Consider the following 18724-nt stretch of genomic DNA (forward strand, 5'->3'; position numbering starts at 1 on the left):
TCCACCTGACCTGTCTGAAGAACAAGATCATCCAAAAGGGAAAAGCAACTTCTGTGGTCTTCTGTGATCCTCTAGAAGACTTGAGATTTCTTTTCAAAAAGCAAAACTCCAGTGCCGCTATAGGAAGCATGGAAATCTGACCTGCTTCTCATATTTGGGCTAATAGGGAAGCTCCTTTCTCCAATCAAATAGGCAGTTCAATGGTCATTAGCTTTTTTCTCATTATTTTTTGACAGATTTTCCTTTGTTCAACACAGCAAGTGAACCACAACACCCCAAGGTGGTTGGAGAACACATAATCCCCTGTAGGTAGGGTCTACAACCCCTTCTAGTTTGAAGAAGCTATAGAAGACAGAAACTTTTACTCCCTCAGCACCTCATCAATAATTGTGTGGATTTATGGGGTACTTTTCGGGGGGAGGGATGAGATAGGAGATTAGGGCATGGTAAAACTGGCTGGGGAAGTAGGCATGACCTATTAATTACAAGATCCCAGAACACATGTATTGAACAGTCCCCAAAGCCCTGCACATGGACTTCTTGCAAGAACTCAAGCAGGTTTTCAATAGGATGGCCTAGTCCTGAATTCACCCTGAGGCATGGGATCCAAGCACTGCCTCTCAGGACCTGTATGTGGAAGTTCTCACAGGTTTCCTTGAGATGGCATAAAAGGACACAGATGCCAGGCAGAGCTTGCTATCATGGCTTTCCTCACAATATCCTGCCCTGTGTCCAGGGTATACTTTTATCTTGCTTTTTCATCTTTTCCTTGGCCCAAGCTTACTCTGCAGAGCCAGTTTCTCTCTCATGCTTCACTTTTACTTTTTCAAATAAATTTTGCTACTATTAAAAAATGAATGAATGAATCAGCAAGGCACAATTTCTCTTCCCAGCCCTGGCATCTCACTGGGGCAGCCAACAAGGAAAGGAAGAAGGAAGTCAGTCCTGGGTGGGTTGCATTCATACTGTTTGGAAAAACTTTTCCCTTTAAATAAATATGCACTGCTTTTATAATAAGGAAATGGGAAGACAGAACAACAAAAAAAGAGAAATTTCAAAAACATAAAATTAGGGATAACATATGTTAAACAACTGGGTACTTTTCTAGGTTTTACTTCCAATTAGTACATTATTTAATTCTACATCAAAACAGTTTCTTTTCTGGTTCTGTTTTTGAATGAATACACTTAATTTTCTTAAGAATAGAGATAAATTTGTACTATCTAGTTTAACAGAAATTTATCAGTATTATAAATAAATTGAGCAGAAAAAGTTTATTTTGCTTTTCAGCTACAGTCATCCAACTGAGACTACTCGTACAAGTTTACCCTTTTCCAATTCTAAAATTTAACAATTTTCTGGATAGAAAAGTTTAAGTATATTTGGTCAAGCAATTATCTTAGTCAAAAGTATATAAAAATTAGGCACAAGATGTTTATCTTCGTATTTGGAGTTTATAAATACAGTAAGTCCCTGACGTATGAATATTTGAGTAGTGAACTTTCACAGATACAAACAGACCTTGCATTACAAACATTCAAAGATGTGAACAAATCATGGAAGTAGCTCACATGTCTGCTGGACACTGTCACAGCTGTGCTGCTGTGGGGTTACTGTACAGTGCAACAATGTACAGCAGTACAGTGCTCAGTCAGACCCCAGGATGTACAGAAGCAGGAGGAAAAGCAGTGGTGATATGGAGGGGACTTCGAGGAAGAGCAAAGCAATATACATTGTATATTTGTGTCAAAGGTAAGATTCACTGTGTCAGACTTACGAATGAATCCAACTTATGACTGTTCTCCTGGAATGGAACTTGTTCATAAGATGGGAACTTACTGTATACAGTATTTAAAATTCTCCTTGATTTTCACAGTAATCTATAATCTCAGTGAGATGCTGGCCAGTTACAAAGAACAGCAATGGTCGGGCACAGTAACACATGCCTGTCATCCCACTACTCAAGAGAGTGAGGGAAGGAGGATCGAAAGTTCAAACCCAGGCTGGGCTGCATAGAGAAACCCTATTTCAAAAGGAAGCAAGCAAGCAAGCAAACAAAAAGAACACCAAAGAAAAAAAAAGGCAAAATATCATCACTCTATAATTAAAAACAGCCTCTGGATTTCCAAATGGCTGTCTTTTTTTTTTGGTACTGGGGATCAAACTTGGGACCTTGCGCTTGCGAGGCAGGCAGCGGCACCACTGAGCTAAATCCCCGGCCCTAAATGCTGTCTTAACTATTAAATTTAGCTCACCCCTGACAAAGCAGTTCCAGATTAATGCAACTGTGGGGCAGCTGCTCTACTGTAATTAATACAAGACTAAACAGAATGCAGATCAAGCTGGAAAATTACCTGCTTTAATTCTGGAACCTGCTCAGGATCTCTAGCTGAAGCTGCTGTTGCAGATGGGTCATGTAAACCAGAAGCTGCCTGGGATGACTTCTTGGAGGTAAGACAGAAATAAACTATGAAATAAGTTCAGTCTACAGAGAAGGAGAGAACACTAAAACATAACTGAACACACGTAATCTGTATTTTAACATCATCATTTTAATTTTTTTTTTTTGGTACCGGGGATCAAACTTGGGACCTTGCACTTATGAGGCAGGTGGCAGCAACACTGAGCTAAATCCCTGGCCCAACTTTTTAATTTTTATATGCAAGATTTCAACATGGCATGTATTATCTATCACTTTTCCAGACTTAATTAATTTACACTTATTCTAAGTAATTTATTAAACTTAAGCAGAAAGTAGGTATTTACTGAGCCATTTCCATGTATGAAAGAGCATCTCAGCTAAGTCTCATGACAATAGGACAGAAATTACCACCAACTCCCAGTACAAGAACAGAGTTTACAGAGGTCTGCTAAGGTGTTTGAATTCAGTTAGCTAGGATGCATTAATGTGTAGGCTAACTCCAAAGCTCCTACTTGAAGATTTAATCTGTGCTTTTCTGGCCTGCATCACCAGCACAACAAATAGAGCTGGAATGTAGCCCAGAGGTGGAGAGCTCACTCAGCATGCACAGGACCCTGGGCTTCATCATCAGCACCCCCAGAACAACAATCCAACAAAAATACAACAGAAAAACAAGACAATGAGAAATACTCTTGATCTCTTATTTTAATTTTTTTTGCATTTACTTACCAAATTTTCAATCAAAGAGTCCTTTTCAGCCAGCTGGCTTTGTAAAAGTTGCTGATTACTTTTTAATTCATCTATCTCTTCTCTCAATCTACTAATTTCTTCTGGCTGAACACCATTCACCTGAACTCCATCACTGGAAGAACCTTGAAGCTGATTGTCTTTTCCTATTAAAGATGCAGAAAATTTGGAAAGCCAGCATCAAATTTAAATTTTTAATTTTTGAACTAGAACACCTGAATATAATATTAATATAAATATAATATTCAAATATATACTTGCTAGCTCAATTACTTTTGTGGCATTTTTGCAATCATGTTTCATCTTTGCAGAACACTGTTTCAATAAAACAGTGAAATGATGCAGTTTCCAGAGTTTCTGAGAGGAAAATCAGCATGGTCTTAGCTAAGTTGGGTGGCTGGTGTTCTACAATTAATTACAGTAGTTTCAATTCCAGTCAACGATTGTAAGAGAAAGTAAAATTCCTTTTATAAAGGAGTAGGCTTGTGCTGAAGTAATTGATAAATTATTGCCATAAAGGAAGAAAGAGAATCTTGTCATGCTCATATAAATAAAACAAACGTAGGACTGGGGATTTAGCTCAGTGGTGCCACTGCCTGCCTTGCAAGCACAAGGTCCTGAGTTCAATGCCTGGTACCAAAAAAACCCCCAACAAAACAAACATACTTCTAAGTTAACCAATATTCCAGTCTTTATTAGCTCTACAAGATGATAGCTTATAAGTATGTGATCTCTTACTATTTGCCAGGGATGGCACTAGAATTTATATATATTACTTCATTTAATTTTTAGATGACACAGATGATACTATCTCCATTGTGCAGATGAGGAAATCGAAAGACTAGATCACTGTCTACTAGTTATATAATATAATCACCAGGAGAGGCTGTAATAGTTATCAGTGCCCACACCAACCCCAGACTAATTAAATCAGGTGGGGTCTTGGCCAGGGCCAACAATCAGTGGATCAGATAATCACACGGGAAACAAGGTACTTCGATTCAAATTTAAAGATCATTAAAATTTTTATTTGTGTTAGTATTGTGTGCAGTGCTAATTCATTGCGGGGAGTTGGTTTGTGTATAGATGAACTGCTTTGGTTTAAACTCTGATTTACGTTTGTTACAATTAGTCCACAAAGACAATCTGTTTGACTTGTCCCAGGAGAGTGACTGGGCACCACAACGCTGGTGACTAGTGAAACTTACCCCGCTGGACTTTCAGAAGATTGTACTGATCCTTCTGCTGCTGAATCTGAGATGCTTGCTGTGTGACTGCTGTCTGCAACTGTTCGTTTTGACATTTTAATGTAGAAATCTGATGCTTTAATTCCTCTAGTTGTAGATCCTGTGAAACAAAACATCATTCAGATATTTTAAGTTCACAGTAATTGGCATTAAATAGCTAAACAATTAAGAATGTCAAAGTTATCAGGGGTCAGTGTGCAGAAGTACTCAAGACTTCCAAACTCATTCAATAATTAGGCAGGAATACATTCATATATGCACCAAAACCAACTGACATGCAGAACTGTGAGATTTCAAGCAGGGCCCCGTTAATAATACCATGGGATATAGCCTATGGCCTCACTGCAGTCACAGGGGAGATCAGAGAAAATCTCCATTTTATGGCCATCAACCATTTAAGAAATTCATACCCAGCTACTTAAGAAACTTAGTGTGGGACCGGGAATTTAGCTCAGTGGTTTCATCGCCTGCTGCACAAGCTCAAGGACCCGAGTTCAATCCCCGGTACCAAAAAAAAAAAAAAGAAACTTAGGGTGCGTGTGTGTGTGTATGTGTGTGTGTGTACATATACATATATATTTTATATATATACATAAAAAATATATAAAAGAACCTTAGTATATGCATCTATATCTATATACTTTTTTTTTTTGGTACCGGGGATCGAACTTGGGACCTCACACTTCCCAAGCATCAATATTATTTTCAACACTAAAAGACAATCACAGGACATTTAAAAGCCTGAAGAAAATGCTTCCAATTTTCACCACTGTGATACAACAATTAAAATTTGATGTCCTTCATTTCCTTCTAATTTTTCCAATCCATGTTTTTTAAACTTGCCATAATCAGTCCATAGATAATTTTGCTCATATTTAATTTAGTTACTATTCTGGCCATACATTTTCCACACTACCAAACAGTAGTTTTTATGATCATGACTTTTAATGCTCACTTACATCTGATCAAGTAGATCGATGTCAACTACGTTAAATGTTTTTAACCTTGAAGTTACTTTCTATTTTTCAAAATGATAAGTATCATTACAATAAATATGCTTTCCTGAATTTTGGAGAGTTTCATTAGGATGAATTCTCAAATGTCATTCAAAGTATACAAACAGTTTATAGCTCTAAATGCTTGTAGCCTAATACCAAGTAGCATTTTAAGTGGTAAGAATATATAAACTCAACATTTTTAAAGATAAGTCATTATAGTAATTATGTCAAATCAAATCACTCTTTTCTCTTAAATCAACTGTACTCATTACACCCTAATGTATGCTACAAATCACATCTCATGTAGTATTTACTTTCCATGGCTCCAAACATATTGCATTTATCCACTGGAAATGACTCCATATTTGTACCAAGATATAAACCAACCAACATGGGTAGTTGGATAATTCAAATTTTGGTGAGTCAAAGATGATTCAAGCTTATTGTTTATAAACTGAAAAGCTAAGACTGAATGCTATATGTACAATGTTTCTATTCTTTCTTCAAATTTAATCTCAATAACACAGATTGCAGGGAAGGAAAAGACACACAGGAATGGGGTGCACCTGCTCCATGTGGATTTGCCACTTGTGCTTTATGATATGGGAATTTTAATGATATCAACAATCTCATTTTCCAGATAATATTATATTTTCTAGAATTCTAATTAAGATATATACCATAAGAAATTAGCCAAGTGTGATGGTGCACACCTGTAATCCCCATCACTCTGGGGCCCCAAGATAGGAGGATCTCAAGTTTGAGCCCAACCAGGGCAACTCAGTGATCTAGTGAAACGATCTCAAAATTTTAAAAAATAAATAGAAGAGCTCTAGGAAAAATAAAAAGAAGTGCAATGTGAAGGCTGTGAGAGTATCAGGAAAAAGAAAAAAATTAAATGAGAGCAAAACCCAAGCAGCACAATTTAGAGGAATGTAATGGAGGGTTTTAAGAGGCTCAATACATTGCCAGTAAGGGAAGTTCACAGGTACTCTGGAAATAATGGTATCAGCTGAGGATTTTGAGCACGTAATTTCAACTTAACTTATTACTCCTCCTAATCAATTCCCTCTCTTGTACAATCTAACTGAATATTATCTATTCAGTCACCCAAGGTGAAAATCTAAGGGTCAGACCTGGCCCTTTCTGCACCTTTACACCTGCATCCCAACATGACCAAGTCCTCCAAGTTTTCTGGGCCTTAGCCTCCACATTTCTCAAGTATGGCCCCTGCACACCACCTGGTGTGGGCTTTCAGCCTCCCCAGCACACAAGGATATGAAATCTGCTTCAATTTCTGAGAGACCCAAGCAAGCTTAAGTTCTAAGTCTCATGTTCCCCATTTATCCTAAACTGAAGGTATTAACTATATTGTAAGGGGTAAAATTAAATGACATAGTGATTAAAATGTGCTGAATAAGCTTTCAGAACACAATGAACTAAAGTGGGGAGCCACAATCATCACCATCCTTGTTCCCATCAGTGCCAAATTTCTGCCTCCTCCCCATCACAATGCCTTGGTGGGGGTTCCATGTTCTAGCCTTGCCCCTCAGGTCCCTCCCTTACCCAGGCAGCAGAGCGTCCCATGTACCTGCCAACAACACCACCGCTGGACTCGCGCTGTTTGCCCTCTTGGCCTCTCGTCCTTAGCACTCTTTTGCATAGCTTATCCCCACTCATCCTTTCAGGACTCAATTTGTATTTTCTATAAGCCCCTGCTCCTAAACAAAGTATCTTCCTCTCAGTGCTGCCACACCTTTGGGTATCACCATCACTAAACCTACTCTGTTATAATATGTACGAGGTGATTGAAATGAATGGTGAGTGCTTAAATTTTTTAAAAATTACAGTAAAAGCCATGCTGCCATTCATCCCCCTCCAAAATCCTGCCCCTTACTTTAAACACACTTATCCCATCATTCCTGCCGCTTTCTGAAGCAATCCTGGAATTCCTCTTTTGTATCTTTACAAGGTTTGATCAAAACTACATACAGTGACTGCTGCTGCTAAATATTATCCAATAGAAAGCCAGGCTCATGAAAACATGACAGTATGTCCTCATCTATCTTATTTACTGGGTCTGATACTATGCAACTTCTGGCTCTTCCTCAAAGTTAAAATGACCAAGAAAGGGAAATGTTTTGAATTGATTCAGGACACTGAAGCAGCTATGACAGCACGACTAAAGACATTAAAGAGGATTTTCAGAACTGCTTCAGAATGTGGCAAGAGTGATGGGATAAGTGTGTTTGAAGTGAGGGGCAGGACTTTGAGATTAATGAAAATGTATCTTTTACTGTAACACACTGTAAAACAAGCATTCACCATCTTTTTCAATCATACCTATTATGCTACAATCATTTATTTATAGGGCTGTCTCTCCTGGGATTGATATGGGAACATGGCTGGTTCATGTTCTTGTCGATGACATCCTGCATGGCACTTGCACATATTATGCACTCAATCTGTTGGATATTCAGATGCTTTTGAAAACAGTTTTACTTTCTGCACCCTCTTTCATTTGAAATGGAAGGAAAAGTTTTTCCTTAAAGTAAAAAGTACCTATCAGTAAGAGTATAATTCATTAGTACTTACTTGCTCTCGAATCATATTTTTGTAGTGAGTCACGATATTATCATGCTGTTCTAATGTTTTCTTGACCTCTTCCTCTTTTTTATCTTCCTCACTGGACTTATAAATAGCCTTAGTTATAACACCTGTAAAAGAAAGCTTATTCAAAATTTGTTTTAAACTTCTGCTTGTTTTTGTGGTGCTGAGGTCGAACCCAATGCACTGAGCCTGCTAAGCACATGCTCTGCCACTGAGCTATCTCCAAGCTGTGTTTGAAACATTTTAAATTCTATCTTATTATTAAGAGTTAATCAGTAAAAACAGCTAGCCTAACTCCATGACAGGTAAGCAATACTCTTTGTAACCTTACAGAAATCCAAAGGTTTTCACTTGGCTACAGATTGAGGGCTAGAGAGGAAAAAAAAAAATCTAAGATTAGGCTTATGAGAGAATCTCTGTGTACCCAGAGCCACAGTTACTTTCTAGTGAGCATCAGCATGAACCTTTTTGCCTTACCTTCAAGTTCTTTCACCAGCTTTGTGAATTCATGATCAAATATCATATATTCTGGACTGGGAAAGTTTGGCTGGGGTTTCTGTGATGCTCGGGAATATAACTCATGTTTGCTAATAAATCCTAGTTTCTCTATGAAATTTTCTTTGCCAATCCTCTTCTCTATTAGTTGCTTTAGTTTCTCTCTAGAGATAAACATATTGAGATGGTTAAAAAGACACCACCACAAAATCCTCATTGTACTGCAGCAGAGAACATGTGCCACCTCCAGATGCCACTAGTCATTCTGCCTTTACTTACTTCAGGTAAGTCTCAAGTGAGTTATCATTGAAGTATATTGAAATGCCCAGCAGAAGGGCACATAAGCCTTGCACCAAATGCTCTTCTTCCCCAAGATTTTCTGCAATCTGTCCCGTAAGCTGAAATCTTTGTTAAGGAAGCAAATGATTCCAAACATCTGGAATACTCCATTTTGCAATTTGAATGTAACATATATTTCGTGTTAAGATTTCCTACAATAAATTCTGTATGAATTCTCTCCCACATGGGGCTTAAGTGAATACCACGATAACTGCAACAGTATAAAAAGCTGCAACACAGAGAAGATGGTAGAGAATTCAAACATTTTGGGCCTAGAAGTACTTCTACTTGAGAAGAAACAGAAAAGGTATAAGACAACACTTACATGTGTGTTACTAAAAGACAAAGGATACAAATGGGACATTGGCTGTATTGTGAAGGAAATGTGTCACTGCAATGGGACAGTTGCTTAACCAGGTACAAAGCAACATTAACAATCCAACTCTTGTCTGTATTTTGCTTCCCTGCAATAGATAAGTTGGCAGAAATTTCCTTCTATTCATTTTATTTTTTTAAAAGTTAAAGTTGCCCTGAGATCCCTTCCCATTTACATGAAAAGAATGTTAACATCATGTAAGAGATGTGTCAAGAAGCCCGATTTTAAAAGTGGAACAAGAGAATACATTCTTATGTCTGCCCCAGGCCACACTTCCCAAAATCAAACACAGTGCAGAGATGAGAACTGATTCATGTTCATTTCATTTGCATAGACATTAGTAGAAACACTATTAGTAGAAAAAGGTTAAAGACTTAATTAGAAATTTTTAATTAGAAAAACATCATGATATGAAGGCTTCAAAAACATCTAGTCCCAAGATACGTTACATAAACTTGTACATCAGAATGTTTAAAGCAAGTTCTTGATAAAAGAAAAAAATGTAAACTTCATAAAAAAAAAATCTCCTGAACCATTTAGTCAAATTCCATGAGAATATATTCTCAAACAAGAAAATTTAAAAAAACATGGTACAAACTCAGTGACAAGCCAGATAATGAGAAGTCACAAACGTAATCAAGGGAAAAAAGATTTATTTAAATTACTAAGTTTCTTGAATCATACTAACTATACTGCTGCCCAGTACAATTAAAAATATTAAAAATTAGCATGTCTAGCAAAATTGCAGTTTTCTAAATTTTCATATAACATATTTATGCCCCCTATTGGAATATTCTCTTAACTCATAACATTGTCACTGCCCACATTTATATTTTTTGTTTTAGAAAAAACATTGTTTGAAATAATACAGTATAATGAAAATCAGCATAGTAATGTGTCTCCTTGGGACAACTTTTCAGGAAATATCTAAAAGATTATTATTTAAAGATCTAGACAACAATGAATTTACAGTTATCGTCACATTTTAAAAGAATTTTACCAGACAAATTTCATGAAACTTGATGTCAGTATCTCGTTCTTTCCATAATCTATTTTCAGGTATATTTAATACTGATTTGAATAAATTCACACTGCATTTCTTCAAATGATTTGCTAAGTAAACTTTAATATGAATTGAATTTTTACATGATACTTTCAATTCTTTTTCTCTGCCTCTATGTTGCTAATATGCTAACAATATGTCTTCATGTTATTTATGCAAATTGCAAAGTAAAAATATTCAGTCATTCTTGTTTGTTTTTTTGCTTTTTTTTGAGACAGGGTCTTGTTATGCAGTTCAGACTGGCCTTGAACTTGCTATGTAGCCCAGGCTGGCCTTAACTCTCGGTAATCCTCCTGCCTCAGCCTCTCAAGTGCCGGAATTATAAGCATGCACCACCATGCCCCGCTATACAGTCATTCTTGACTATGTGCTGTAGAAAACTTACAAATATTCAAATTAAAAACTAATGTTTTATTGATCTCCTACTGATGTAAAAATAGCTCATTGCTTAGAATAACCATTAGTAGTTACCAAATGTATCTACATTGCATAGAGACCCATTTTGTATACACAAAAGTAATCCAGATGAAAATTCCAAAAGTTTTTGTTTGCTTTTTGGGGGGTTTAAACCCAGGGCATTAAACTCAGGGCCTTGAACCTATGAAGCATGCACTTTACCACTAAGGTATACCCTCAACCCCAGAATATTTTTCCTTTTTCCTGGAACCAAATAATATGACTCTCAAAATCAAACAGAAAACCAGAAAATAATTAGGGATACTGTGAAAAAATGGACAGGAGAAAAGAAAGTTCAGAAATGTGACTCATTTATAGAAAAAGAATTTAGTGTGTGAAAAAGATATCATATAAACATCAGACTGTTACAGATAAATGATACTACATAAACATCAGTGTGTTACAGATGGACTTAAAATCAGCTGGGGGGGTGGGGGGGGCAGGCATGGTGTGCATGCCTACAGTCCCAGCTATTCCGGGACTGAGGTAGGAGGACTGCTTACACGCATGAGTTCCAGGCCTGCCTGGGCAATATAGTGAGACCCATTTCAAAAATAAGCAATGAATAAAACTGAAAAATAATAAAACCTTGGATCAACTAGACAGCTACCTAGAAAAGCAATCAGTGGATCCATTATCTGACATGGTGTATTGAAAAAAATGAACAGTTAAACAACAACAAAAACCCAAAAGTCATGGGATAAAAATATCACATATTTCTTAAAATCTTAAAAGTAGGAAAGCCTTTCTAAGTGTGACTTAAAATGCAGAAGCCATAAAAGAAAAAGTCTCACCCATGTTCATAACAGCACTTTCTAACAGCTCAATCTTGGAAATAGTCAAGTGCCCATCAACCACTGAATGGATAATGAAGATGTGGGGTTTTTTTTGTTTTTCTGGTACTGGGGATCAAACTCAGGACCTTGTGCTTTGGAGGCAGGCACGGTGCCACTGAGCTAAATTCCCAGCCCAGATGTGTTTTTTTTCTACAATGGAGTACTACTCAGCCATAAAGAAAGATAAACTTGAGAAACATTTCTTGGTAAAGAATGCACCTTGAGGGCTGGAGATTTAGCTCAATGGTTCTGCTGCCTGCCTTGCAAGTGCAAGGAGCCGAGTTCAATCCCCAGTACCAAAAAACAAAAACAAAAAGAATGCACCTTGAGACTATACTCTTTTTTTTTTTTTTTTAGTACCGGAGATCGAACTCAGGTCCTTGCACTTGCGCAGCAGGTGTCGAAACCACTGAGCTAAATCCCCAGCCGAGACTATACTCTTAAGTGAAATAAATGGACACATATGTGTAAATACCAAATTGTTTCTCTTGTGTGAGAAACTGAAAGTGTAAATAAGGACCAAAATGTATAATAGATATTGTGAAATAGGAAGAAAATGTTCAAATGGAAAGGGAAACTAGGGAGGTTTAAGGGGGAAAGGAAGGAAGGGAAAAGAAAAAAATGAGAAAAGAAAGAAAAATGGAAATAAAGCTTTTCTAAATAGGGAGGGGAAGAGGATTTGAAGGTAAGGGAGGGGAGGGGAATGGGAAAAAAAGAAAAATCAAGATTTATCATGTACAGGTATAAATTCCCTATGATAAATGTGATCATTATGTATATCTAAAATATACCAATAAACTTAATTAATTTTTAAAAAGTCTGAGGGAACTCTCAGCTCAGAAGAAAATAACATACCAGGAAACTCTATCAGTAACTCATCAAAAACAAAGTTTAAAACTCACAACCAGGGCCAGGGATTTAGCTTAGTGGTGCCACACTTGCCTTGCAAGCTCAAGGTCCTGAGTTCAATCCTGGTACCAAACAAACAAACAAAAACCCCCCAAAACTCACAACTATAAAGTTGGCAGAGAACAGGAAGTATACCCCAACTGTGTCTCCAAGGTGTGTAAACCATGAAGATTTGAAAAAAGGGGGAGGTTGAAACTATATTTGAGAGCATTTAAGTTTTACTTATTAGAAACCATAGATTTTATAGGATGAAAGAAAACTACAAATAAAATATTTGAGGTTGAATCATCGAATCTTCAATATAAGCTCTTGTTTCACCCATCATATTTACCTTTTTTTTTTTTTTTTTTTGTTCTGGGGATCGAACTCGGGTCCTTGTGCTTGTGAGGCAAGCGGTGGAACCACTGAGCTAAATCCCCAGCCCACCCATTATATTTTCTAAATAAAATCCCTCTCATTCCTGTCAGGTACATATCAAGTTTAATATTTTGTACTGTTTATAAAAATATAAAAAGCTGACATTTTAAACTTCTAGGGTTTCAAGCATTAAAATGAGATTCTAGCATACTATGATCAGATTCCTTTCCTAATGGTGGCCTCTGGGGATGGAGACTTCCTAAGAAAGGGGGTGGTTAAGTTTTCTTGGTTGATGAAATGTGTGCTCACACATGAAGATACAGGACCTCAGGTACCTCTCCACTAAACAATGAAACATACCTCAACACAATATGGGAATTAGCTCATTTTTGCCAAGCACTTCAAAAAACAACACAACACAAAACAAAACAACAGAAAAACCAAACCAAACACAAATGATACTCTTCCCTAACACATTAAAAATCAAACCCCCACAGGTAACTGTAGCATATGGATTACATCAAGCATAATCCATAATATTTAATTTAAAATTTTTTAAATTACAACACTTATACTTACTAAGGTACATTTAAAATACTTTAATAGAAAAGTCACAGAATCCTTTCTAGACTCATTAACTACAGATAAAATTCTTAATCCTAAATTTTACTTCCTTTGAAATGGTTTCAGGGAAATCAAGAAGCAAGCTGAGGGGAAAACCCACAAAAAACCAAAACCAAGGAATCCAGAGAGTATAAGCAACCCAGGAAGAAGCATAAGTTTATAGGTTCAGATTCTTGTTCCCAAATGCTTAGTTACACCACTGCAAATCCCACGGGAAGACCAGACAGCCACTTAGGACAGAGATACCCTTGCACATGAAAATGTGAGTAGAATATAACTTCAAACAAGCAGTTAAAAAAAACCAATCAGCAAAACCCAAGACAAAGAAAAGGCCTTGCTGTGAGGGAAAAAGGCCTAGGCTTGGTCAAGTGATACATACCCGTCTGTCGATCTTATCACCCTGCAAATTATACATCAACAATTATTCGTAAGTACTACTTAGAAAAATCTAACTTTAGAAAATCCCTCAAACACTTTTTCACAGTCCCACTCTCTACAAATCCAAGCCAGTAAATTTGGGACAGGGCAGTACCAGATCTGATCTTTTATTGTATAAAGACGTGCATCTTAGAGGATACAGGTTAATTCTGCAGCACCATGACTACTAAAAGTGGGGAAGACACCACCATCCCTAAGACTCTGCTAGTGCATCCACTGTCACTATGATATTAAAGCATGTCTGTGTCCATGGTAATGGTGCTCAGAGAGTTAATTACTGTTTGGCTCTAAGAAAGTTGTTTTCAACAGGCCAACATGAGAATGTGGAGAATTAAATAAGTAAAGTATGAAAATTTTGGTGTAGCTTTTTAAATTACTAAGGTAAGTTTTCAGCTGAAGTAAACCAACTTAAGAAATATTCAACTCTCTTTTCAAGGTGCTTAACTTTTAAGCTTTCATCTGTAACTTCTATGGATGGCACTGATGTTTCTTTAAAAGCTCAAAATAAGGACCAGGGGCTAGAGGTGCATTCTTGGTGTACATGAAGGGCTCAGTTCTCAGCACCATAAAAAAAAAGAAGAAGAAAAAAAAAAAAGGCTCAAAATAGGGAAAAATTCAACACATGGCAAAATTACAAACCAAAGAAGGAGACAGTATATTACCATGGGGTAGTGGGTCGGATAATTTCACAGCTAGATCACACAGACATGACTATATTAGACTAACCCACATCTTAACCTCCCAAGTGACTGTGAATGTCTGTGACTTTATAGTTTTGCCAAAGCAGGCACCTGAACTGTTCCATAGTAAGGGTGGTGCATGGGCCACATCACGTAGTAACATTCCCAAATGCCCCAGCAGCCACACCTCAATGACACTTTGTTGTTTTCATTAAAAGGCTAAAGGGGGGCCGGGGATTTAGCTCAGTGGTGCCACTGCCTGCCTCGCAGGCACATGGTCCCGAGTTCAATCCCTGGTACCAAAAAAAAAATGTCTAAAGGAATGCAAAGATGTTTAGTTGTGCTTTTCTACATTTTACCAGGTAAGTTAAACACACTTGGGATTTGGGGACTGAGAATTCACAAAGACAGAACTGTGTAACTACATCTGCAGGGTACTACTGCTCCAGTTTTGCTCCTGGACAATCACCTGCTTGGGGAAGACAGAGGAAGTAGATACAAACAACCTGCATTTTTTTTCCCTTACAAACTGACCTGAGTTTAGTTACTAAGACATGCAAGAAAACCGTAAGTGATTGTTTTGTGTGTGATTTTTAAAAAACCAAAAACTAAAATATAACTTTCTGCTTAGAAGTTTCATCATGTAGCTATCTGTAAAAACTACAGCTATAAAAATATTTATTGCTACCACTCCACAAAAATGGTTGCTAGTTATAATTAAATAACATGCAAAGAAGAGCTTTCTCTTTTGTCTGCACGTTCCTTGTATCCCCGATGCGGAGACCTACAGCTGGAACACCTGCCCTCAGGAAGCTTGGTGCAATACTTACCTGGGAGAGGATGTTGGTGCACTGCTGCAAGAGGGAGACGGGCGGGTTGCCAATGCTCGTCGCAAGTTGAACCCTGAGCAACTGTTCTTTCTGAGTAGCATTTTCTTGCAGAGCATGGGCGAGGGCCACCGCAGCACACCAATTTGAGAGGGAATCAGTAGAAAACAAACCTCCACACAACAACTGACCCGCTGAGACTGAGTTCCCCGTTGCTGCAAAGATGACAGGTAGGTGATAATATGATAGTAATGTTAGGTTTTGACTATGGATATCAGCCAAGATATAACACAAAAAAATTTCAGATTGTTTTCTACACACATACACACAAATATCTTAGTAAATACTACATAAGTATTTGTTTATTAGTATTAAGTAACATTTCAAAACAAAGTCTGCTTTACAAAATGAAATGATGGGAGAGCTGTCTTGGAATTAAAGTAGAAAAGAAGTTTAACACCTTATGTATCAAATTGATGATGGTAATAATAAAAAAATCATCTTAATTGAAAACATTTCTAAAACAAATTCTAAATAAATGCCACATTTTAAAATTTTACTACATCCAGGGTCTTACTTCCATTTATAGAAAATAATCTTTAAGGTAATAATTTTTAAACAATCCATTTAGCTATAAATGCCTGAAGCTCGTCCTTCTTTATGGCAGAGTAGTACTCCATTGTATAAAAAACCACAGTCTTTATCTATTCCTCGGTTGATGGGCATTTGGGCTGTTTCCAAGATTTAGCTATTATAAACTGTGCTGCTATGAACATGGGTGCACATATATCACTGTGGTATGATTCTTTTAATTCTTTGGGAAAGATAAGAGGAGGAGGTGGATCAAATGGAACCTCTAGTTTTAGTTTTTTGAGAAATCTCCACACTGATTTCCACAGTGGATGCACCAGTCTACTTTCCTACCAACAGTGGAGAAGGGTTCCTTTTTCCCCACAGCCCCTCCAGCATTTGTTATTGGTTGATTTCTTGATAGCAGTCATTCTTTCTGGAGGTGGAATCTCAGCATTGTTTTAATTTGCATTTCACGAATGACCAGTGATGTTGAACATTTTTTCATGTATTTATACGCTGTGTCTAATTTTTCATCTGAGAAGTATCTTTTCACTTCTGATGCCCACTTTTGGATTGGGTCTTTAAATTCTGAGGGTCTGATTTTTTTTTAGTTCTTTATGTATTCTAGATAACCATCCTTTGTCTGATGAATAGCTGGTAAAAAATTTTTCCTGTGCTGTGGGTTGTCTCTTTATTCTGCTGGTAGTTTCTCTTGCTGTGCAAAAGCTTTTTAATAAGATGACACCTCATATAATTCTTACACATAAAATAGGTTAAAGAACCTATAAAAAGGACAGTGGCTCTAATCTATAGTAGAGGAACAGACTAAGATATCAAGTCTGATTCCACAAGGTTTGTCTTTAGCATGGTAACTACTACAACTGCAGCTTCTGTCATGTGCATCTATCCTTTACGTGGTACTAAGGCAGGGCTTACATACATTAATTGCTTAATCTTCAAAATATTTCTAGTGACATGAGTATTATCTCTTCATACAGATGAGTCATCGCTTGACAAAGCAAGAACAATGAAATTCCACAAGAAGAACTCTGGTCTGACTCCAAAGCCTGTTCTCTGACTTTATCTTTGTGCCTTGGAATTGAGATTTTTTTTTTTTTCAGTACCAGGGATTGAACTCAAGACAGTGTGCTTGTGAGGTAGGTGCAGCACCACTGAGCTAAATCCCCAGCCCTGAGAGTTTTAAATAAGCATACAAAGTATAAAATTTGGAGAATAGAGACAAATATTTGATTAAAAGCTTGAAAGACGATAATTTACTTTTTAAAATAGAAACCAGAATAAATGACTTACCATCAATAGTGGAAGGTAGAAGCGTTGACACAATTTCTCCCTGTCCTTTTTGATTTTTGTATAAGAAGCACTGGAAACAATAGAGAACAGCGCAGCGCAGCACAAATGGCTGCCTTTCATTCACCATGGACATCAGAAGCACCACGATGGCCGGTCTGCAGCATTCAAAGACAAAGGAGGAAAATGAAGCATCTCGATCCACGGAATCAAACCAATGATTCCCATTACCAGAACACCAGCAGGTCAAGGACTTTGCTCTCCACTGAGAATGCTGTTCACTTAGGGCCCAGGTGGGAAAGTGAAGAGGCCACAACCTGCCTAGCAGGGTCAGTGCAGTGAGAGGTGACATCTGAATCCATGTTTAAACATCAAAGACCACACCCTTCAAATACCAGTATCTTTATCTTGTCAGAAAATTCTCAGCTTCAAATATAAAACTGAAACCAGAGCAAGCTGTGTGCGTATACACAACCCAAACTAAGCTTTCCCCAAGAGGAGTCCCTTGTTCCCTTTTATACCTTGGTGGGTTCGAAGGTGCATTCACCGAGGCAAAGTAGTCTTGGTTTACTTGGCAGCCTCGAATGACTTCTGAGACAGTGTTTATGGTCTGTTAATTAAGGGGAAAGAAAAGAACATTCATTTAGAGAAAGTAAGTCAAGGAAGAAAACCTGTTTTCAAAAGAATATGTTGCATTCTTTTTGTTTTTAAATGTCAAAATTCAGACACCCCCCCAAAAGTTACAACATTATGATCTTACAATATTTTCTCACAAGATAAAGTTTTAAGGTTTAGGATGCAGCTCAGTGATAGAGTGCATGCTTAGCATGTACAAGGCTCAGGGTTCATTTTGCAGTGTTTAAAAAAAAAAAGGGCCAGGGATTTAGCTCAGTGGCACAGTGCTTGCCTGACAAGTGCAAGGTCCCAAGTTTGATACCTCGTACCAAAAATAAATCACGTTTTTGTAAACATTCAGCATGGGTCTCTAATTTAAAAAAAAAAAACTGACAACATGTATTTATAACCTTAAAAAAACCCTAACATTAATAATATCCTCTAAGAGCTGAGAATCTAAGTCTACCAAACTAGAAAAAAATGCTTTAAAATAAAATCATTTAATTTTGTTACATTTAAAATGTAACAAATAAAGCTGGATGTGGTGGTAAATGCCTGTAATCCCTGCACTTTGGAGGCTGAGGCAGATCACCAAAAGTTTGAGGCCAACCTGGGTTACAGAGGGAGTTCAAAGCCAGCCTGGAATACACAGCAAGACTCGGTCTCAAAAACTAAACCAAAAAACCCCCCAAAATAATACTAATAAAATGTAATAAAAATTGAATGTAAGGATGAAGGTGGGAAAAAATCTTCGTGAAAATAGAATAGAAAGACAAAATTTTATTTCAAAACAACACACTATAT

General features: G+C 37.2%; 1 protein-coding gene across 7 annotated transcripts in view; it reads right to left on the reverse strand.

Annotated features, from left to right (window-relative positions):
• Uso1 (USO1 vesicle transport factor) overlaps positions 1-18724 on the reverse strand; it is a 93848-nt gene that overhangs the window by 10623 nt on the left and 64501 nt on the right. For 2 of the 7 annotated variants that reach the window (XM_013069666.3, XM_021253936.2), the window contains 11 exons: positions 17827-17915; positions 17309-17463; positions 15428-15639; positions 13859-13879; positions 9212-9322; positions 8799-8917; positions 8502-8683; positions 8010-8131; positions 4378-4516; positions 3152-3315; positions 2355-2444 (listed from right to left, as the gene is read on the reverse strand). In XM_013069666.3, coding sequence (XP_012925120.1) covers positions 2355-2444; positions 3152-3315; positions 4378-4516; positions 8010-8131; positions 8502-8683; positions 8799-8917; positions 9212-9322; positions 13859-13879; positions 15428-15639; positions 17309-17463; positions 17827-17915 — 1404 coding nt within the window. The remainder of the gene's footprint in view (positions 1-2354; positions 2445-3151; positions 3316-4377; positions 4517-8009; positions 8132-8501; positions 8684-8798; positions 8918-9211; positions 9323-13858; positions 13880-15427; positions 15640-17308; positions 17464-17826; positions 17916-18724) is intronic. The other 5 variants (XM_013069670.3, XM_087185996.1, XM_087185993.1 and 2 more) reach the window with 4 other exon arrangements.

The sequence above is a fragment of the Heterocephalus glaber genome, unplaced genomic scaffold (genome assembly GCF_053883595.1).
Source record: "Heterocephalus glaber isolate CG9 unplaced genomic scaffold, H.glaber_assembly_v1.0 deba00001504, whole genome shotgun sequence".
NCBI lineage: Eukaryota > Metazoa > Chordata > Mammalia > Rodentia > Bathyergidae > Heterocephalus > Heterocephalus glaber.